At 40.1% G+C, this 24903-nt stretch overlaps 1 protein-coding gene across 4 annotated transcripts in view; it reads left to right on the top strand.

The window, feature by feature from the left end:
* Positions 1-24903, top strand: part of LOC121726239 (flocculation protein FLO11) — a 257477-nt gene that overhangs the window by 56904 nt on the left and 175670 nt on the right. For all 4 annotated transcript variants that reach the window (XM_042113496.1, XM_042113497.1, XM_042113495.1 and 1 more), the window contains one exon: positions 22766-22813. In XM_042113496.1, the coding sequence (XP_041969430.1) occupies positions 22796-22813 (18 nt within the window). In that variant the 5' untranslated portion in view covers positions 22766-22795. The remainder of the gene's footprint in view (positions 1-22765; positions 22814-24903) is intronic.

Here is a 24903-nt window from a genome sequence, read left to right as displayed (position 1 = left end):
TAAATTAAATTGAAAATTTATTTTCATTTATACATGCTGTAACAAAACTAAATGATAATACTTTAGGGTGTGTATGAGTCCCATGTATGAGAGAATTTTTTTTCTGATATGGGCAAGCGTCTCAGACAAACGTTGCCCATACAAAAGCAAAAAAAAAAAAAACTCCTTCAGCACTGCTACACAGTGAACTCTCTATAGGGGAATCACTTAGTTTTGTTACACCCTGCATAGATCATACCTAATAGATGACGCTGGCAACTCCGTTGCGCCATAAAAAGTTTCTTATGTCCTTTCCCGGGACTCAAGTATCACCATACTACATTTCAGCGAAATTGGTTCAGCGGTTTGGGCGTGAAAAGGTAACGAACAAACGGACTTTCGCATTTTATTATTTTTGGTATCAATATAAAAAGTAGACAAAAACCTATTCTCAAGCCTAACGAATGTTAAATTGTACAAAATTTCATTAAAATTGGTTGAGCCGTTTTGGAAGAGTTTGCGCACGAACACTATAACACGAGAATTTTATACAGTGTGTAACAAAAATAAGTGATAATACTTTAGGGTGTGTATGTGTTCCTTGTAGAGAGTTCACTGTGAAAGTTGCAGCGCTGAAAGACGATTTTTTTTTCACTTTTGTATGGGCAAGGGCCCGAGCGTCACGAGTTTCCCCATACAAAAGTAAAAAAAAATTTTGGTCTTTCAGCGCTGCTACTTTCACAGTGAACTCTCTACAAGGAACACGTACACACCCTAAAGTATTATCACTTATTTTTGTTACAGCCTGTATATTAGCAGTAGTATTTTCAAGATTGTGATGTTTGTCATTTTGTCCACCACATGTCGGAGCGAGCCGCTCGGTGGAAGGCACTGGAATGCGCGGAGATGGTATCCCGGAATAGATAATTTGTGTCACAACATTTTTGTTATAGCAAAATGTATTTTATTATTAGAAACGTTAAAATAGTCAAGGTAAACATTTCTCGGTGGTCGAATGCGGGAAAACACGTCATTGTTTCTTAAACTTTTGTATTTTTTACTTGTCGTCATCGTTCGTTTTGAATGTGCGGTTTGATCATTTTCATTTGTATTATGAGAATGTCTTTGATGATGAATGAATTGATGAATGATCATTTTCATTTGAATTATGAGAAAAATCGCCTTTGAACAACGAACCTTATTGGCATACCTAAACTTACAAGTACATATAAAATGTCGTATTTTGGTAAATCTATGAAACATACGCCAATCGATAGAGAAGATGTTAACAAACAATAAATACTGTTTGACAAAATGTAGTAAATGATGTACTTTCTAACATGACATACAATCTGAAATATTTCAAAATGTACAGTACTCCCAAATTAATAATCCAACACCCGAATCTATTAAAGTGTGTGCTTCGACGCAGTCAAGACAGATTTGCATCAAACCGCTGCATATTCGTGCCAACAATATAAGTATGCCATTAAAATGCTCTCGGACAATTATTTTATAATATCGGTGATTGAATTTTTAAATGTAATTAATAGTTTTAAAATTGTGGTTTGGTTCTAATGAATGTGTTAAGCGATTAAGCTTCATTATCTGTAACCAAATTTATCTTAGATATAATGTATTTTTTATAATTTCTTAAATGTGCGTTTTTTCTCACGTCGCTGCTCTCATATCGGTGTAATCGGTGGTCATTTTAACCACCGATATAATAATTTACACCGAAATTATAGGAAAAAACGAATCGGTGTCTTAAATCTAATATCGGTGTTCGGAATCATGACCAACGCACAGTTTTGTCATATCGGTGGATTGCTTTATCATATCGGTTGATAATTTTACCATATCGGTGAATTGTTTTATCATATCGGTTGATCTAGTGGCATTTCGTTAAGTATACAAAGAACTTACAAATTCGCCATTTTGTTACCAATTAGGGTTCCACATTGCGCAGATAAAAACAAACTCTGTTGATATTTATATATTCGCAAGTTAAATATTATAAGGTTTTGTTATACGTCCTAGGTTAAAAATATAATAAAAGCTATAATAATTCCTATAACAGAATTTACAAAACCATATACAGCGTGTTTTTGCCTATAAGAGTTTTGACCAGTATTTTTTGAGATTACTTAGTCTACAACACTACTATGTAATGCCATTATAAGTGTATCTAAGCGTAAAACGGCATGCGATAAATCTATATCGAGAACATATTTTTATCCTACTGCGTGCTGTTATAATCTAAGTGATTTTATTATAATTAAGTAAATATATAATATTATAATAAAACCACTTTTAAAGTAATGTAAAATTAGACAAGAAATATAAATGTTTTTCAGTACTTTAACTTGGATTTACTTATAATGGACATAAAATATTAGCCTGAAAACCGGCGTGAAACAGCGCTTGCGCTGTGTTTTGCCGAGTGGGTGAGTTTACCGGAGGCCCAATCCCCTACCCTATTCCCTTCCCTTCCCTCTCCTATTCCCTTCCCTACCCTTCCCTATTCCCTTCCCATTCCATCCTTACCCTCCCCTATTACCCTATTCCCTCTAAAAAGGCCAGCAATGCACCTGCAGCTCTTCTGATGCTGCGAGTGTCCATGGGCGACGGTAGTTGCTTTCCATCAGGTGACCCGTTTGCTCGTTTGCCCCCTTATTTCATAAAAAAAATAGGTTATATGAGGTTATGAGTATAAATACTCGTAACAAGAGTGATTGCGCCTCAGTGTATATATTCCTGGTAGATGCTCCTCGAGAAGTCTTAGGATTTAAATGTTCCTAAGACCTTATCCTATAGGCGGATATAAGTATGAGTTTCTAGATTAATTACTCCTGAGTGTATTTAGTTTTGTTCGTAGCTATTATAGGAGTCTTAATCCAGTAGCGGCCACGAAATAATATGATCCTATATACCGATATAAGCTCAAATTATAGGCTTAAACGTACTGAAGTAAAAACCGCATACATTTATGCTGATAAAAACGCAGTAGCAAATACCAAAACTATCATCGGAGCTATATAAGTCCAAATAGCATTATAAAATCACATTCCAGGATTATTTTGCTGGTTGGGAAATTATCCTACTTGTGGCAATATTATCATGTTGTTATTTTGAATATCGGTAGAGTTTTGGTTTGTTTATAGTTAAGTTAATGTGCTATAACTTTAGTGCACGTAGTTTTTTTAATGATTATTATTCTCGCAAAATCCAATTTCGGGGGGTAAGAGGGTGTGTAAAACATTATTTTTACCGACTTCCAAAAAAAAGGAGGTAATACGTTTCGCTGTATGTATCTTTTTTTTTTTTACAAAATACCATTGATTCTTGAAGCATAAAAATTACGCCATTCACTTCATTCTGTCATAAGCTAACTCGTCTAGGTGGTGGTTGTTGTACCAGTTACCCGTAAACACCTAATCTCCAATTTTGGTGGAAACAAAAATTTCCACCAAAATTATGTAAAAATGCAAGTTGTTGAAATCCACTCAAATATTGTAAAACATTTTAAAAATATTTTAATTTTATTTTAAGTACTCTATTCTTGATTAAAATAAATACATAAATATAATATTATAAAGATAATATAATATTATTATCATATCGCTGGAATAGTATGTCATTTCGGTGGTTAAGCTTATCATATCGGTGCACAGAAATAAAAATCGGTGCCGGTTTATCATATCGGTGGAAACCAGAATTCAAACTGAATTTTTTCCTTAGTCTTAAACGATACGTTAATGATATTAAATTTGGAAACATTTTGTATCCTAAAGAATATATGGAGGCGTCCCACATGACCAGCGCGCCGGCCTGCGAGCGCTACACTGAGCGCCGCGCGCGCGCTACCATTCTTATAAGAACGCAGAGCCACGCATAGCGCTATCTCGTTCCCGCATGGCGAAGCGACGCGCCGCAAGACCACTCCGCTACCCAGCGAGCGCTGCACTGAGGCTCCGCGCGGCGCGCGTGCGTCGCCGCATATTCATATTATGTGGGGACCGCGCATGCGCGTTGAGTATCGTGCTGTCCTACTCTACGGAGCAGCCGTGACGTAGAACCCGTCCGTCGACCTGCCAGCATCAAACTGAGGTGCAGCGCGTGCGCCGGGAATATTTATATCCTCGGTCGGCGCATGCGCAAACCGGGCGACGACTGCAGCGCTCCCTGACGTTCGCCGTTGGAAACAATGTTTGTGATTTTGTATATAAGCCGTGAGAATCGCTAATAAAATCGTTCATTGTCATTACCACCTTCACCGTGTGTTTTACTCTGAGCTCTACCCAAGGCCGCTACATCTGGTAACCCCGACGCTGAAGAAATCGCTGCAGGAGAAAACTATGGCCGAACAAGGAGCAAGCACTTAGCCACAGATGAAGATCACTTCTGAAGTCCCTGAGGGTCTCGTCAGTGACATCAGCGCAGTCTCTGTGCAATCCAGAATGCTGCCATTTTGGAGACAACATCCGCGCGCCTGGTTTCTACATTTTGAAGCCGTCGTCGACCCCCTGAAGACGTCCGACGACCAAAAATATCGTTACCTGCTCCAACAACTGCAGCAAACCGATCTAGAGCACACTACGGACATTCTCTACGATCCGACAGCCAGCAAAAAATATGAAAAGGTGAAGCAGCGTCTACTAGAGACATACGACACATCAGACGTAAAAAACTTCCAGAAACTCGTCAGCGGCCTAGAATTGGGAGACTTGAAGCCGTCGCAACTCATGCGAAAAATGAAGGAGCTCGCAAGCGGCATGATAACAGACGAAGGACTCCGGATCGAATGGATGAACCGCCTTCCCGCGCAAGTTCGCGTCATACTCTCCATCAACAAAGAGTCGTCGCTAGAAACTCTAGCGGCGATGGCGGACAAAATGGTGGAGTACGCAGAAGTTCCCAGCATTGCTGCCGTCACAGCAACGTGCCCCGCACCAGCGCCGTCAACCTCGTCAGCTTCAGAACCTTCCTACATGGAAACTCTAGCGAGACAAATCGAGAAGCTCACGCTGGAAGTCGCCGAGTTACGTCGCGGACGGTCACACTATCGCAACCGTCGCCGCTCATTCTCAAGACCGCGATCACGCTCGCATTCAAGGCGGCGTGGTCCAAGGCCAGGACAGGAAGACTCGTGGGAATGTTATTACCACTACACCTTCGGAGATAGAGCTAAAAACTGCGTGTCCCCGTGTCGCCGCAGAAACAAGAAGAGTTCGGGAAACTAACTCGGACACCGACCGTGGCGGACGTCGGTGTCTCCCGCACTAGTCATCGCCTCTGTGTCTTCGATCGCGACACCCGAGAACGTTTCCTCGTGGACACAGGAGCCGACATCTCCGTGCTCGCCGCCACACAACTTAGAAAAAAGAAGCGCACCGAGGAGACATACAAACTGTACGCAGCGAACAACACGCCGATCAAAACCTACGGAGAAGAAACTATAAAGCTCAACCTTGGACTCCGTCGAAGTTTTCGATGGACGTTTGTAGTGGCCGACATCAAAACATCGATTCTGGGCGCCGATTTTCTACACCACTACAAACTACTCGTCGATCTTCACACGAAGAGACTCGTCGACAAAGTAACCGACTTATCCGTCAACGCCGTGAAAGTCGTTACCGATATCGAGTCCGTGCACGTCGTGAGCAGCGACCAAGCTTACCACGACATCCTCAAGTTATTCCCGAACGTCCTCCGGCCAATGTCACTGAAGCAGCCGAGCAAACACGATGTCGTTCACCATATTGAAACAACTGGGCCACCGCTTTTCGCTCGAGCACGACCTCTACCACCGGATAAATACAAGACCGCGCAGCTAGAGTTCGAGCGTATGATGGAGATGGGAATCTGCAAGCCGTCTAAGAGTCCGTGGGCAAGCCCTCTACACGTCGTGAAAAAAAAGGACGGAACATTACGCGTATGTGGAGACTACAGGCGACTTAATGCGGTCACTCTACCCGATCGCTATCCCATACCGCGTATACAAGACTTCACTTACAAGCTGCACGGCAAGAAGTTATTCTCGAAGCTCGACTTAAAAATGGCCTACTTTTGGATACCCATTTCCAAGGAAGACGCAGAGAAAACAGCCATTATTACCCCCTTTGGCTTGTTCGAATTTAAGTGCATGACGTTTGGACTCCGGAATGCAAGTCAAACTTTCCAGCGTTTCATGCATCAAATACTCAGAGGTATAGACGGATGCTTCTCTTTCGTTGATGACCTCTTGATCTTCGCAGAAGATGAAGACAGCCACAAGAAGCTTCTCCGCCAAGTCCTAGAGCGCCTAGATCAAAACGGCGTCACACTGAACATCGAGAAGTGCGAGTTCGGGAAAAACAAAATAAATTTCCTGGGCTACGAAGTTTCCGCAGATGGTATTAAACCCAGCGAAGATCGCATCAAGGCAATAGCTTCTTATCCGAAGCCGAAGACCATCATCGAGCTACGTCGTTTCCTCGGCATGATAAACTTTTATCGCAGCTGCTTACCTCTACAAGCCGAGTTGCAAGTAGAGCTAAACAAATACTTGCACAACAAGAAGCGAAACGACAAAACTCCGATCAACTGGACTCCGCAAGCAGAAGAGGCCTTTGAAAAATGCCGACAAAGCGTTTCAGAAGCCGCTGTCCTCAGTCATCCAGTTGCCGACAGTCCCCTCGCCATCATGACCGACGCTTCAGATTACAGCCTTGGCGCTGTTTTACAACAGAAAGTCGACGGAGTTTGGAAACCGCTCTCCTTTTTCTCGAAGTCGATGAGCGAGACGCAGAGACGCTACAGCGTGTACGACCGCGAGTTACTCGCTATCTACGCAGCTGTAAAGCACTTTCGAAACTTAATCGAAGGTTGCGAAGTCGTAGTGTACACCGACCACAAACCGCTCGCCTACGCCTTAACAAAATCTCCGAGCAACAGTGACACACCGAAATGTGAGAGACAGCTGCACTTTATCAGTCAGTTTTGTACGAGGATCGTGTACGTCAAGGGAGAGGAGAACGCTGTCGCCGACGCACTCTCTCGCATCGAGGAGATAGAGTGCCCTACTATAATAGACTACGCGCAACTGAGCAACGACCAGAATAAAGACGAGGAGTTAAAAAAGCTGCAGGCGCAAAATAATCTGAAGTTCGGCGAAATAACTTTGCCTGGCTTGACTCGCTCAATAACGTGCGAGTTATCAACATCGACGCCGCGACCCTATCTACCGAAGACATACCGTTATGCTGCCTTCAAAGCGCAACACGAGCTGTGTCACCCGGGTGTCAGGACGACAAGAAAACTGATGTCGAGCAAGTTTTTCTGGCCGTCGATGAACAAAGAAGTTGGACAGTGGGCCAGAGCGTGTTTAAGTTGTCAGCGCGCTAAAGTACATCGACACGTCGCGACGCCACTAGAAAAGTTCCCGCCGTCACGGCGCTTCGAACATATCCATATTGACATAGTCGGCCCTCTCCGACTGTCAAACGACTGTCGCTACTGTGTCACTATCATCGATCGCTGTACTAAGTGGCCAGAAGCGATCCCAGTACGCGACATAACAGCCGAGATCGTCGCTCAAGCGCTCTACAACAATTGGATTGTACGGTTCGGCTGTCCACTGCGCATCACGACGGACCAAGGACGACAATTTGAGTCCTCTCTGTTTAATGCGCTCATGAAGAGGTTCGGCATCACTAGACTGCGCACAACAGCTTACCATCCGCAGTCAAATGGGCAAGTAGAGCGATGGCACCGCACCATGAAAGCCGCGCTCATGGCAAGAGGCGCGACCACAAGCTGGACCGAAGACCTGCCGACAGTGCTGCTGGGCCTCCGTACAGCAATACGGCAGGACAATAACCTCAGCCCAGCACTCATGACCTACGGATCAACTCTCCGTGTTCCCGCCGACTTTGTAGTGCCAGACAAGGATACAACCATCAGCGACGCAGAGTTGGTGCGCCGTCTCACTCGCACCATGGCCTCTCTTTCGCCGGCAACGCAGCGCACGCCCGCAATTAACCTGCGGCCGTTCGTTTACGAGGACCTGGCCACCTGCACACACGTCTTCGTGCGCAACGACGCGGTGAGGGCACCACTATCACCGCCTTACGACGGGCCGTTTGAGGTACTTAAGCGCTACGACAAGTACTTCAAAATTCAACTGCCCCTACGTACAACTGTCGTGTCCTTAGACCGACTCAAGCCGGCATACATCGTCAGCGAAGAAACCAGCACGTGCGACCAGACGAAGACAACGGCAACACCTGCACCTACGCATCATCCGTATATAACGAGAAGCGGTCGTGTCGTCAAACGAAACGTACGCTTCTCTTGAGGGGGAGTGATATGGAGGCGTCCCACATGACCAGCGCGCCGGCCTGCGAGCGCTACACTGAGCGCCGCGCGCGCGCTACCATTCTTATAAGAACGCAGAGCCGCGCATAGCGCTATCTCGTTCCCGCATGGCGAAGCGACGCGCCGCAAGACCACTCCGCTACCCAGCGAGCGCTGCACTGAGGCTCCGCGCGGCGCGCGTGCGTCGCCGCATATTCATATTATGTGGGGACCGCGCATGCGCGTTGAGTATCGTGCTGTCCTACTCTACGGAGCAGCCGTGACGTAGAACCCGTCCGTCGACCTGCCAGCATCAAACTGAGGTGCAGCGCGTGCGCCGGGAATATTTATATCCTCGGTCGGCGCATGCGCAAACCGGGCGACGACTGCAGCGCTCCCTGACGTTCGCCGTTGGAAACAATGTTTGTGATTTTGTATATAAGCCGTGAGAATCGCTAATAAAATCGTTCATTGTCATTACCACCTTCACCGTGTGTTTTACTCTGAGCTCTACCCAAGGCCGCTACATCATACAACCTGAAAAGTATATAAAATATGTATAAATAAAAAAGTTCACCGATATGATAAAAAAAAGGTCATTTGTTGAAATTCACCCTTTTACTACATTATTAGCCTAAAGCTTATTCACCCTTTTTTCTCTATAACACAGTTACATGGTGACTTCGTTTTATTTTTTATTAATAATCAGCCCGTTTACATTGGTCCGTGATGGACCAATAAAAAGGATTATGTACGCGTAGAGAGATATAATAAGCTATGGTTTCCCACAATTATTAATGTCGATTGCGTATACTATAGACTATCATACAAGGTGTAACAAAACTATGTGATAATACTTTAGGGTGTACTGTAAAAGTAGCAGCGCTGAAAGATAATTTTTTTGCACTTTTGTATGGAAAAACTCGTGACGCTGGGGCGCTTGCCCATACAAATCTCAAAAATAATTTTGGTCTCTCAGCGCTGCTACTTTCACAGTAAACTCTCTACAAGAAACACATACGTTATATAGACCCTAAAGTATTATCACTTAGTTTTGTTACGTAGACGACTTTGAAATTACTATAGCAATCATAGATAACCTGTGTAAAATGGTCATCAGAATAGACAATTAAATAACTAAAAAATTTCATTAGTCGCGTTTTTAACTTTTGATTACAATATAAATGTAGTGAGTAGTCTATTCAGTGAATTATATTAAGCGATAGCACAGGTGTCCAGTCCAAAATACCCGGCTATTGTCAACTTGTACGACGAAAACGAATGGTCTAGTCCACGGGACAAGTTTTTTAATATTTGGCACCGCTCCCGGAGTTTGTCGGAAGAAACTTAATACCGAAAAACAGCAGTAGTACAATATAAATGTATACAGTAGACAATATTAATATAAGGCTAGTGCTGTTGCGTCTTTATTTAGTTCAATGTCGAAACGTTAGTCAATTAAAAGTACTGGTGAGAAGCGCCGCTCCTGTCGGGAAACCTAAGAAAGAAAGAGGCATACAATTATTATACGCTACAATTAATCATTGGTACAAATAGAATTAAGGAATAAATGACACAAAGAAGTAATAACTTAAATAATTTAAATAATATTAAAAGATTTAAATAATATTAAAAATTGGTGCAAGCTATTGACATTAAATTCTGGAGATGTTCATCAGTAAGTCGAGACCGAAATTTATTTTTAACGAAGTTCAACTTTGAAAATGCTTGGTCCGCACACAATGGTTCGGCGCGGCGGTCCGGATGCGGACCGCGGTTTGCCATTTGTTGACCCCTGCACTAGACCATCCAAACCGTTCCATGCACACAAAGAAAATGTGGTTTCAAGTAACTTGAAGTAGCAATATAATGCCACGTCGTTCAACTTGTCGACGCTTAAGTTACTCTACTGTAGGAAATTTATACTGTAGCAATAGTTTTATTTGTATTGCGACCACAAACTGAACACGTCAGCTCAGTGCTCACTATAAGAAGGAAATAGGACAGGTCAGGACGACTGATATACGATTGCGAAGTAATTTAATGTAGATTATTTAAAATATTATAAACAGAACAAAATTCTTCTTAAAATATTACTTTAATAATAAACTATTCGAATGGGCTAGTGTCTGAATTTTATTATAGTTATATAAGAATTATGTTCTGTTCATAATATTTTGTTTATAATATTTTAAATAATCTACATTAAATTACTTCTCAATCGTATATCAGTCGTCCTGACCTGCCCTATTTCCTTCTTATATTGAGCACTGAGCTGACGTGTTCAGTTTGTGGTCGCAATACAAATAAAACTATTGCTACAGTATAAATATCCTACAGTAGAGTAAAGCGTCGGCAAGTTGAACGACGTGGCATTATTTTGCTAAAACAACATCGCACAGAAATGCGATGTGTTGTCAAAACGCAAAAATGTCATCTAAAATCTCGTTGTCGCGTCGCAAATTTCCACGATGCGTTCTGCGACGTCGTAAATTTTTATGATGCGTCGCCGCAACGCAGTGGTGTGGCCTGGCCCTTAGAGATATTTTATGTTGAATCATATACATTTTTGTCATCTAACTTCGCTATCAAAACTGGTGAATGCATTTTGATTAGGTACTCGAGTTTATTAATCATATAGCAGGCACGATTAAACTCCGCCAGCAAGTCAACTTTATCAGCTAAGTAGGTTTATGTAATTAGCAAATCTGTGAAGTTGTATGAAACGAAATCGGTTTAAACTAGACCGTAACGAGTTGGGGCGGTAATCGGCGCAACTTCGCCTAACTAACCGATGCAGCTCGCGACCAACTTCGTTGGAAAAATATTAAAACTTACTATCATTGACCGTTATTTTCTGGATGTAATTTAGTTATGGTTTCGGGAAGGATCTTTGATACAGATACATAATAATAATAACTCCCACACCAGTTTCAGTGACGGTGGCCGGTTTCATTGAAACCAGCCACCAGGTTAATTACGCAGGAGTAATTTTATAGTGCCCAAGTGTGTGCGCGGTACACAAGAGCACTTTCCATTCCTTTACTCTTATAACCCAGTGGGACGGAAGACCGAGACGACTGGCGAGAGATCAGGCGCAGGGCCAACTTTTTACATGCCCATCCGACGCATGGATCATCTTTCTTGTCAGACAATCAGTTGATCAACCTGCATTGTCCTAACCAAACTTGGAAATAACAATATGTTTCCAACGTGGGAATCGAACCCACGACCTCCGAGTCAAGAGCCACGCTCTTAACCACTGGACCACGGAGGCGTACGACAGATACAAATAGTCTAGATGTATCATTATGGATTGGACATGAGTTGACGGCTGTAAATTTTGGTCGTATTATGTCAAGCTCAGCCGAAAGATCATGACTGATATTACCTTGACCTCGTGCCTATGAATCAATTCATTTCATGTCCAATATATTATCTACAATACACACTTTTAACTAACAATCGTGACTTGGCGCACCTCTAGATACTTACATTTTAAGAGGATTTGAGTACAGCTTCGTAGACCCTCGTAGATGTTCGTAGAGGCTCTGTCTACGAAAACGAAATTCGCATACTGATTTTTTTTTCTAATTTATGAAAGTATTTTAATTTATATGATTAAAAAACTAATCCTTTCTGGATATTTGTAAACGAAACAACAGTTACTTTGAAATAGGAATAATTTTGAATCATGCTATATTTTTTCAAGTTGAGCTTTATTTTTGGACACCTGCAGTTTTCAATTATACCTGGCTAATTTATTATTATTATTATATTATATATTTATTCACATTGCGAATTCAGCGGGATTGGGAGTTTATTACATTTTTATGACAAGTAGCTCTTGTATCGATCCGTTTGAAATGAACGAGAAACAATAAAATGTACGTGGGTTGGATAAATGAAGCGTTTTATACAGCAGCTGTTGATTTATCATGATCATCACTTAGATTAAACTAGCGTAACCCCCCCCCCCTCCCCTTATTTTAAACCTATTGTTCTATGCTGGGTAAAGGCTTTGCACAAAGACTTTAATCTTTCTCTCTCCTGCACCACCGCTGGCTAGCCTGGCTGGTATGCCTCCAGCTCAGATCATCTATTTCTAGGCCAGCCCTGGCGGTGACGTCCGTCTTCAGGTACCCATTCTGTTGAGATGCTGGGCTTATAAAAAAGCAAAAATATTTTTAGGCAACGTAGCAACGGCTGATGATAGTTAATAAAACAAATATCTGAAGAAGGCCTATTATTTATTCATTAATTTTTCAGACGTCCAATTTAACAAGCCTCTCAAATTCAGTCCTTATCCTAATAGGCCCGAAATATCAACGAGTAGCTCACTTACTTCGAGGGTCTAGATGACAAAGAAAATACATTTTTAGAAAAACATTATATTATTGATTAACTTGACTCCTACATCAACTGTATGAAATCTTACAAATACCGTTTTACGAGGCTGTTTTGGCGCGTGGCGGAATTCACAGGAAATAGCTGCAGTATATTGAAAAGTGTTACTATTATATTATTATTTTTTATTAAAAATGTATAAAGTAAAAAAGTAAAGTTACAAAAACTTTATTATTAAAAAGTTACAAAGCTTGGAACCTTTGCGACATACTTGCAATAATTTGCAAAAATCGCAGCAATCGCATATTCTCATACATACGCAACATGATCGTCGCGCAAGCAAGACAAAGGCAATATAGATTATACATCCTTTAGGCTTTGGACCAAGACAGGCAAGTCAGATATACGTCGATTGTACAATGTACATACACCATCTTATTGTCGTAGCATGGTATCATGACCCTACATGTAAAGACAAGCTATACGTTCAACAAAAAATAATGATATTGTTATAAGAAAAGATCGCGTATTCGTCGCAAAAAAGATCGTTAGCGTTTCGTATACAAATGGCAGTGACTGGAGCTCAGCAAAAACTCCCCTTTACCTCCAGAAATCACGTCTCGACTCACGACAGGTGAAATACCCTCGTTAATTGACTGCTATAGCTTCTGCCCTGACATCGCCTGGTTTTTTTTTAATTGGGACTGACGAAGGGTTGATGAAAAGCGATTACTATTATTCATGAATAGGTATCCAAATTATCCAAGTTCTGCCCTAGTAGACAAGTGGCAAGCGATTATCGTAAACGCCAACAAAATGTATGCGATTTGACATAAGTCATCGCTTCATTAGCGAATACTAATGTCAAATCCCAATTCCCATACATTAAATAATTTTGTTGGCGTTTACCTACGAATAATAAAAACTAAGGAATCGTAACTCCCATACTATTGCCGTTTTAAATTTGGTTCCTTTTGATCTGTCATGTAACGTCAGCCTAGTGCCGCTCAAGGTCACCCAAATATTGCAAATGTATTGAAATGTGTACCTAAGGTACACTTTTTTGACAAGTATTGTGGAGGATGTTTTTTGACGGAGTTACTTTTCCTTTATTTTTATTATTCGTAGGCGTTTACGATAACCGCTTGCCACTTGTCTATCTGTGTTGCAGGTTTTTGTAGTGTTTAGCTTTGGACCTTAGCATTTTAGGCTACGTCTTGATTTTTGATGAAAGCGACACGAACATAATTTATTTGCCCATACATTGTAAATAAAATTGTGATTTTTTTCTCAAGACCTTTAATCTCAAGAGGCAACTTAGATGAGATTGTTTTTCATACTGCTCCATAAAAATTGTGTATGATATTACTAAAAGAATAATTTTACAGAAATGTAATATCTATTTTATTTTTGCTCTAAATACGACCAATTTAATAAAGTTAATTACTACATTAATGGCATTTCAACAACTTCTGCTAAAGAGTTTTTGAAAGTAATTTAATACAGTCGATATCATAGGTATAAGTTACTCAAATTTGGTTTTAGTTTGAGGTGCTTCACAACTGTAAAATTAAGGCCCTGTATTCCCAAAAACGGACGATTTTCAAGATTTAAAAGTGACAGTAGACACAAAAATATAGTAATTTAAATTCTGAAAAAAATATATGTGTTAGTTAAGGATCTAACACAGTGGAATTTATATTCCACTGTTCGGCTGGTACGCTTTCAGTCACACACTTTGCGCCTGCTATTTTATAGTTTTTTGATCGTCGTTTTTTTATACATCAATTAAATCGAGTCAAAAGAACGAATCACCCTAGATATATTCTTTGTCTTTAATTCAGTGCAAAAATTATCTGAAAATTCCAAATAATTTGGACATAGTATGGAAAATTCGTTAAAAGAAGAGGTAAGTTTGGGATTTTTTTCTATCGAGTGAAGTTCATGATATTGTGTAATGGAATATAAATTCCACTGTGTTAGATCCTTAACTAACACATATATTTTTTTCAGAATTTAAATTACTATATTTTTGTGTCTACTGTCACTTTTAAATCTTGAAAATCGTCCGTTTTTGGGAATACAGGGCCTTAATAAATAATATTTTCGAATATTTGAATTCGGCATCAGTTAATTTAAAATGTCAGACTTTACAAGTTTCAACCATTTCGAAGAAAATGCTTTACTTAGCAAACTTGTTATTTAAAACTTATCGAGCAATAGCATTAATGTCTATGAATTTATGCGCGTAAAATAAAATTACATCGTAACCATACATTTTATCTCAATACTACCACTATGTTATAATTTCAACAACACAAAGTAAACTACAACTTATAAATCCAAACAAACGAAAAACTTTTTTATTGTAGTAATGAGCAAAATTATTTTATGTGTACTTTAATATTTAATTATAATATTAAAATAAAATTAAAATTTAAGGCGGGCTCCCATACAAAACACAATTTTTGGCCTATTATTCCTCTTTAACGGTACGGAACCCTTCGTGCGCGAGTCCGACTCGCACTTGACCGATAATTTCATATTAATTCGAAGCAAATAATTAAGAGGATACACCAGGGGCTAGAGAAATGAAAAAAAAGTACGTGTAATATCTATAGCCGTCTCCCTTACCTCAAGCCTATACCGCAGAACGCGATAGAGACAACTGCAGAAAATCCAGAAAATCAACGATTCGTAGTCCACTGATTCCTTCTCCAAAACTTAACCGATTTAAGTACTTTTTTCATTAAAGATTAAAAAAGGCTTGAGCTGTATTACTATGTTTGCTTTTTTTGTATAATATAGCCAAATCTGTTTTCTGGACGTTTGAACACAGCGGAAAATCTGGCCATTTTTTTGGGTTTTTGAACGTTCAAATCTTATTTAATAATTAAATTATGAAAAAAAGAAAACATAGGGACATTGTATTAGTGGCCGTAGATATTCAGGAAAAAAATTATAATTCTACTAGCATTATCCAAGGAGGAAACAGGGGACAACGTTTGTATGGAAAAAAGGGCGGTGTGGACTCCTCTTAATGGTGCCGTTAGAAAATGTTTGTAAACATTTTATAACATAAAAACATTTACTAACAATTAATACATATTGTCAATTGTTACATTTCGTTAGGAACTGTTACATATGTTATAACTTATAAGTGCTCCTACACTAATAGAAAATGTTTACTAACATTTTATAACATTTAAATCTGGTAATTGGCTCACCGCATACCCCGTCATCCTTTATAAAAGGTTTAGAAACCAAAGGTTACAATATGTTTTATTTTGTTATAATTTGTTTTGCTATCATTTGGTTAATTACGTTTACTAAACATTTTCTAACATGAAAACATTTTTGCTAACAAATGCTTACTAACATTACTAAACATTTTCTAACTGCGGTGTGGGAGCACCATTACTGAGAGTCGGCGTAAGCACAAGCATAAAAATAAATAAAATAAAATATGTTTATTTCAGGTAATAACCCATAGAACACATTCTTTAACTAGAAGGAAATAATTATAATTAATTTAAATATTTGCCACCCTCTGTTCCACCGGATACATACATGTGTGCTGTGTGCATGGACCCAGTGCTTCAGGAGAGGGCTGTCCAGCTTATCACTGAGTATTTTCAGGATGATATTGGGGCTGCCGCGCGTTTGGAACATCAGCGATCCGACGTCGTAACACGGTGTGAAAACCGTCAGTGCGTGCGTGCGCAAACATCGCCGACGCATTATGCCATCGCGGTAGCCCCACCAATATCTTGAAACTTTTGAAAATTTTCACCGAGATTCATAAAAATATTGAGCAGCTCCCACTTATTTAAAAAGGCAGTTAAATCATTATTGTACCTTTTTAAAATTTCTATGTTAACTTGTATTAATTACTGCTATATGAACCATTGATAAGTAACGCTTCATCGTTGAAAATTTTCATATTTATAATAATAATAATATTATGTATGAGCGCTACACGGACGTAAAAGTGGAGCGCTAGTACATTCTAACGTTTTTTTTAGGTGGAAATTTGTGTTTAACATTAATTCATCAAGCTCCATACGCTCACTGGTGAACAAGACACAATAGAATATCTATTGTGTCTCGTTTTTCCACGATCGACGGGTTACTTAAACTTTTCTTGCACTTTTTCCATTATATATTTTACTTTAATTTATTTTAAAATTGTATTCCTTGTTTTTGGCAATTTCTTAATCGCTATATTAATGGTTTTTTTGCGCATTAATACGGAACCGAGTGAACCCAGCATTTTTTCAACACAAACATTCTTGGAGCTCACGCGCGGATTGTATAGTTTTCATTTTTTTTTGTTTGTTCACACAAAGAGCAGGAGTAGATCGATAAAGTGACGGGAATGCTCGTCGTTGAGGAACAATTATAGCTCGTAAAGTCCGTCATAAAAAGTTTCATTGTTAAATGAGCGCCCATGACTCACGCTCGTCTCTGAGTACGTGTTAAACTGTTTTACACTCAGATAAAGCTTTGGGTTAACACGTACTCTGAAATCGTTCATAGAAAACGACTACTAAAACGTCATTTTAAAGGCAAAAGGTCGTCTACATAATACCGTATAAAATTGAGAGCTATCAAGGCGGTAACATTCAAGCGAGTAAGAGTCGGTTCACATTGCAACGTGACGAGGCGAAACGATGCATTTTTAAATGAGCCTACAATATTTTAATATTGAGCCAAGTCCGGACATGTAATTACCACGAATAAGTCTATAGAGTTCCTCGGTGGGTTGCTCAATGAAATTACAAGTTAGCTCTGGTACATAACACGTAATGATATAATAATTATGTCATATTCCGTTAAGTATATGATCAGTTTTCCTGCTACACGGAGATCAGAGGTACACATGTATGGGAGGGTGTGTTTACTGAACGCGGTCGGAACCAATGAGTCGGCAGTAATGACTTTCTCCCGTTGACATTTGAGTATTTTGGTAGTTCGATGCCACGTGTATTTTACCCGATTCAAGAATAGGGGTGTTGTTACCTTATCTATAAAAATCATTGGTAGGCAACCGGTGGATCATCGAAATTTTGTCGGGTTTTGACATGCGCTTTAAGAGCATGACTGACTTTGAGTACGTATTATGTGACCACTAGCTATTTGACCGAGCTTTGCTCGGTATTCGATAAAACACGAATAAAATGTCATTTTCTAAAAATGATTCCTAGCTAGATCGATTTATCGCCCCCGAAACCTAAAGCCAGCGCTCTATTGGGTTATGAGAGTAAAGAATAGTGCTCTTGTGTATTGCGCACACACTTGGGCACTATAAAATTACTCCTGAGTAACTAACCTGGTTTCGTTGAAACCAGAGTGCTCTTGTGTATTGCGCACACACTTGGGCACTATAAAATTACCCCTGCGTAACTGGCCTAGTTTCATTGAAACCAGAGTGCTCTTGTGTATTGCGCACACACTTGGGCGCTATAAAATTACTCCTGAGTAACTAACCTGGTTTTAGAACACGTCGTGGCCGTTTTCATTAGGGCCACAACACGGATTCGCGTCGTGGCTGTTTTTAAATGCTCAGAACGCGTCATGGCTTTCCTCGATTACCACAACGCGTTGTGGTCGAATAGCACGTCAGCCACGACACGAATTTCGCTTTGTGGTATTTCTGTGATTACCAGAACGCGTCGTGGCCGTTTTCACTAGGGCCACGACGCGAATTTCGCGTCGTGGCCGTTTCACTATGACCACAACGCGTTGTGAGCCATTTTTTCGCTCACTGAGCGTTTTCGGTCTTTGAGCGTAACATATATACAAGAATTGCTCGTTTAAATATATAAGATAAGATATAACGTCTCTATTCAAATATAATACTATAATATGACGCCCCCCTTTCTGTTGCGCCAAAATTCGTTTATCACGCGGGAACCGTACATTTTTCCGGGACAAAAAGTATCCTATATTTTTTGCCGGGACTCAACGTATTTCTTTACCAAATATCATCAAAATCGGTTCAACCGATTCAAGAGGTAACTGCCAGACAGAACGAAACACTTTCGCATTTATTGGTATCGATTGATAGCTCACATTTATCTTATATCTTTAAACGAGCAATTCTTGTATATATAAAATTGGAATCTCGGAATCGGCTCCAACGATTTTCTTGAAATTTAGTATATAGGGGGTGATAAATCGATCTAGCTAGGAATCATATTCAGAAAATGTCATTTTATTCGTGTTTTATCGAATACCGAGCAAAGCTCGCTCAAATAGCTAGTAATTTTATAAAGAGTATAGATACAGCTGTAGTAGACGACTCACGCTTAGTCGGTTTATATTTTCGTGATATTCAGCGAGGTTTGTAGGTCAATTCACGCTTAAACGTTTCGAGTGAGCAATTTCATGTCGGCTTTCCATTTGTAGCGAATTGCCCGAGATACAGATTCGCTTTCATACGGATTTATTTTTACTACGAAGCTGAGGTGTATGAAGCGGTAACATGCAACACATTTTGAATTAGATGTAGAGTTTGTAGAGTTTGGCCTCGACTCTATCTTTGGGCACGTAGAGTTAGAAAAAACTTTACATGAAAACTAAGATTCAGTTTAGACCCATAATGTGTGGCATTGGTGGCATATTTATTGACACTAGCAACACTAAGCTTGTTGTCTTGACTTTTGTGGTGTGGTTTCAAATTGACGAACACTTTGAGAATTGACTTATATTTCGACGTGGGAGAGCCATGCTTCGGCACGAATGGGCCGGCTCGACCGGAGAAATAGGTACCACGGGCTCACAGAAAACCGGCGTGAAACAGCGCTTGCACTGTGTTTTGCCGAGTGAGTGAGTTTACCGGAGGCCCAATCCCCTACCCTCCCCTATTTCCATCCCTACCCTCCCCTATTCCCTTCCCTACCCTCCCCCTATTCCTTCTTAAAAGGCCGGCGACGCCCCTGCAGCTCTTCTGATGCTGCGAGTGTCCATGGGCGACGGAAGTTGCTTTCCATCAGGTGACCCGTTTGCTCGTTAGACCCTTATTTCATTAAAAAAAAATCTAAAGCGGTTGGGTTTTTCCACACTCAAGCGCACAATGCGGTGCATTTTATTGACAAAATCGAAAGATATTGGCAAAAAGCTTGCACCATCAGAAGAGTTGCAAGTGCGTTGCCGGCCTTTTAAGAGGGAATAGGGTAGGGGAGGGTAGGGAAGGGAAGGGAATAGGGGAGGGGATTGGGCCTCCGGTAAACTCACTCACTCAGCGAAACACAGAGCAAGCGCTGTTTCACGCCGGTTTACTGTGAGAACGTGGTATTTCTCCGGTCGAGCCGGCCCATTTGTGCCGAAGCATGGCTCTCCCACGTATAAATATGCTACTTGTATACAAAATAACAAGAAATAATTGTTGTTTTGCTATCAGATCCTCTGATTACAAAGTGCATAATTGGCTCAATCGCCACTAGTTACAATTGATTTGATTTTAAATCGTCAATTTCGAGGCAATGTAAATATTACTCTGGCAATGTTTACCAAACGTAAACACTATGCAAAATGTATTCGTATTGTTATTTTTACATATTTTGTACTCGTTGTTTTATTATTTGAGTGCCGAGTTAAATTTTTTAAATTAAATAAAATAACGACAAAAACATATTAAAATAATATTTTTTTAAAAACGAAAATTGTATTGCGCTGTATAAAGGCATAAAATAGGCAACACAATGTAGAACATGCTAGAACCAAAGATTTCCAAACTGACGACATGGCACGACGCACTGCATAATATAGTAGGTAGGTACATAATTGAGATAAAACTCCTAAAACAAGAATATCTATATATACCAGAATGGCCCCACGCAGCCCATTGGGGCATTTCAATGGACGTCCTTCACGTGAAATCACGTGCCATGTCTGATAACTTTTATGAATAGTACAGTTAAGGAGGTTAAGTAAAAAAGTTAAAGAGTGTGCAATGAAAAATAACTTCATGGGTATAAAATCCTCCAGTAGTACACTTTCAGCGTAGGCTGCAGTCGGGAGGTCTGCTGTCGGATGCAGTCGCGCGCTATCGGCCGTAGAAGGGAATTAGTCGCTGTCACAACACAAGTTATGCAACGTGCGTCAGGGCGGTGATATATCGCTGAAACAACTGTTGTACGAGTCCTTACGAGAGGGTATTATTAGAGTCTTGGCTATTCCGAGTTGCATAGTCTTTGTTTCGTAAATCGTACAGTACCCTACGATCCATGTTTCTGTTTCAATCTCTCGTGCAGATAGTTCCTATAGTCTCTACATTTGAAGTAATTTTGATTTGCTATCATAGCGACGCTATGATTTCCACACCTGAATGAAGTAAAGCAAAATTTGCAAAGCCAGTATAATAGAAAATCATAATAATACGCGAACGAAAAACTTTGTAACCCTTTCTACGAAAAATATGGGAAACGTAGGAGAATGAAATTTTGCACAGTTATAGTTTATATCATGGTGAAGGAGTGGATCGAACTAGTATTATTTTGAAATTATGCTTTTATCATACATTTTTTTAACAAATAAAACATTACACACACTACAACACACATACATGAGAAATGAATGAGTGACAAGCCTATACATACGAATTATACTCTTTCTTTTATTATGGTTGAAGTCTGTTGACAACAAGTTGACAAATCAAAAATGGATTATAGTTTTTTTTTATTGCATCTAACCCAGAAACAAGAGTTGAAAAAAAAAGATAAAGTCAATATTTTTTACAAAATATAGGCAGTAGTCCTAATGTCGTTGAAACTAAGGTCGAATTTCGACCATTGGGCGATCTATAGTATTACAAAATACAACAAAAATAAAAAAAAAAAAACAATTTGTCAAAATTGATACAACGTGTCTGTTCTTATTAACGGCCGTTCCCAATATTTGATCTATCTCTAGTTTTGCCCTACTAGAGATTTACATAATTTACATAAAATATATGTCTCTAATGTCTAATGTGAGCTATTCCTATCTCTAGTAGGGCAAAACCAGAGATAGATCAAATATTGGGAACGACCGTAAGTAGGTATCCTATATTTTCATAAGTCAAGGAGCATCGCTAGTTAAGCTAGCATTGACCGCAATACGCAATAGAAAACTTTGTTGAATATACGCTAAGTAACAACTTGGTTCCAGTGTAACACGGAGTCCATTGAAAATGCAAGCACGTTCGCAGAATACTTAAGTGCCTTATGAAATTACGGCGAAACGTACCCGGAGATAATATTTTCATAACATACTCCGCGAGGGACGCACGATTTTCGAGAAAATCTTTTTAAATACCTTAAGCCCGGCACTCGAAACTGCGTTAAATGAAACTTTCTTGAGTCTTATACGCTTATATCGCACGTTTTTCACATACTCGTTGAGTATGAGCACAATATGAGCACAGTATGAGCTCGTTTTTCGAGTGCTCGTAATATTTCGAGTTCGAGTTAAATTCAGTTGCGTTTTGACTACACGTGCGGAGGGTAATCTAAAAAATTGAATTTCCAGAGAATTGGTTCCGTACTTTACATTACAGATAAGCGTTCGAATGCAATTTGGCACGGCGTGCAATGTGTACGGCGGAGTACGGTCGCCGGGGAGACGCTTTATCGTTTGTGAACCTTACTAGAATAGAAATAAGGTCGATGAGTGGTGGCACTGGCTCGTCTACGACCGTGCGGCCCGCCCGTGACGCGCTATACCCACATGTGCGGTATGGCCGTCTGATTCGAATTTATTAATGGATTTGGACGTTTGCCCTACTGACTGTGAACGCTATTCTATTTGTCTCTACTATTACACACGGCCGTCACACTCGGCGCCCTATTCCGGGGGGATAAGGTCGAGAATGGCTCGGGTCGGCCGTTAATTTCCACGCGCTATAAGGCGTAGACTGCATTGAGTCAGCGAGATGTCAACAAGGCCGACCCGTTTTCGGAGGCATTTGCGATATTGCTTCTAGACTAATCGTATTTACGATTGACGTTAATGATCCCATATCTCTGTGGCTGGACATTTTGTGGCTGTTCGTAATGTGTGGCAATATACTGTGGAAGTATAAAGCTGTGGTGGTAATGTTTTGTTTGTTTTGTTCCAGATGAGCGGCTAGAGACGCCGGCGAGTTGGGATGACTGCTGTTAACTCGGTAAGCATTTCTACGTAATATGAGGTTTCAGTATCGGCTAAGCAATAGGAATCAAAACTTTATAAATTATTATTAGCTCTATGAATAGAAAGCAATAAGCTCTCGTTTCACGTTAGAATGCTGAGAAACATTAAGAGCGCATAACATGTACCATAATAGTAGGGTAAATTTTGAAGTCACCTTAGATTCCACATCGATATTTTTGCTTAATTTATATTTGACGCGAATAGGTACACTTATATTGACCCTCTTCAAACAACACTATATTATAAACTTTAAAGTTTTTCCGGCATAAAGATCTCTCCCGTAAAATCTTGCAGGTAACCTTGAACACAAAAGTGCAATAGTTTTTTTTAATTTTATTTATTTATCAGACTTCGAGAGATTTCTTAAGCCAATACTCGTACTGCAGGGGTGCGGTTACCCGGGGCCGTTAATATTGTAACAGAAGGCTCCAGACAGTCCACAGTCCGTAATAAGGCGGTCATAAATAACCCCTGCTCGCTCACTGCTACCCCGAACTGCTTACATTTCACTCTAATTATTATGTTACAGTGAACAGCGAAAGTGGAATTCGGAAAAGGCATCGACAAAATAGACGTATAGATATGGCTTCGACGCGACGCTCTTTTGTTTACGTATTACTAAGCATGCACTATTTTATTAATTGAAAACGATCAGGGAACTTTGGGATACCTAAGTTACATATTTTAGTAGTAGTGGCTAGTGATCATTTTAAATAAGCAGGTGGGTGAGCCAAAATCTTTTCGTTTTCGTTCCGTTATAGAATCGCCGATAAAAATGTGTGGAATTGACATAAGCGTTCGTAAATATGACGCGTCTTATGTCAATTCCATACATTTTGATAGGCGATTCTATAACGAAGCGAAAACGAAAAATTGTCGGCTAAATATGTACCATCGAGGAAATTGATTCCTATGCAGTTGACAGGCCAACGTCATTTGATCCTCCATCTGCCTAGGAATCAACTTCTCTGATAGTACTTCAAAACTACAGTCATTTTCCATTTTCAAAAGGGGATTTAGTGCGGTTTAGCATAACGATCATCTAAATCCGATCCGAGCGGTGGCAGAGAGAAGTAAGGTAACTGTAGCCGGCCAGCTACACTGGTACTGGTACTGGTACTGGTGCGTAAGCTTTCATAGAAACAGTTTTACGTCTACTCCGGACCATTTTCACGGGTGTGTATCGGATTGAGATCGGGCGTAGAACAAAAGCGCTCTAAGTCTGACGACCTCTGTGGCTCAGTGGTGAGCGCGTTGGTAGCTCAAGCCGGGCGTCACGGGTTCGAATCCCGCCGACGGAACAAAAAGTTTTCAATGTTCCCGGGTCTGGATGTGTATTAAATATGTGTATGATATAATAAAAATCTTAAATATATGTATAGTACAAAAGTATTAAATATATTTCCGTTGTCTGGTACCTGTAACACAAGTCCTTTAGGTACTTAGCATGGGGCCAGACTGACGTGGTGTGAAGCGTCCATAGATATTTAAAAAAAAAGTCTAAGTTGTGAATTTACATCAATACCCACAATATACCTACAAACCATACAATGTTATTTTATAATATTACTAGCTATCCCGATGAACTTCGTGTCACTTAAAAACCTTCCCTGGATTTAAAGGATTATTTTAAAACTAAAATTAGCAGAATCGGTTCAGCAGTAATCGAGTTATAGTATCACTAACACAATTGGAAATCCACTTTTATATACATACTAGCTGTCCCGGTGAACTTTGTGTCACTTTAAAACCTTCCCTGGACTTCTACTAATATTTTAAGACTAAAATCAGCCCAATCCGTTGAGCTGTTTTCGAGTTTTAACGTGACTAACACATTTGGAAATCCATTTTTATATATAAGATATATAGATCACAGACATCGTATATTACGTTTTCGTAACTCATATTTATTCCATACAACATGGCGCATTTGTTAAAAACTAGTATCGTAACCGCGACAGTTACTGCTCACAATTGCAGCGCGCTAATTGGCACAAGTTGTTAATCTGGTTGCGGTTGCGGTTGGTTGCGGGTTGCTGGTTGCGGCGCGGTTGCTAACGACAT

The sequence above is a fragment of the Aricia agestis genome, chromosome 4 (assembly GCF_905147365.1).
Source record: "Aricia agestis chromosome 4, ilAriAges1.1, whole genome shotgun sequence".
NCBI lineage: Eukaryota > Metazoa > Arthropoda > Insecta > Lepidoptera > Lycaenidae > Aricia > Aricia agestis.
The sequence above is the reverse complement of the archived record's forward strand: the minus strand, read 5'-3'. Positions and strand labels throughout refer to the sequence as shown.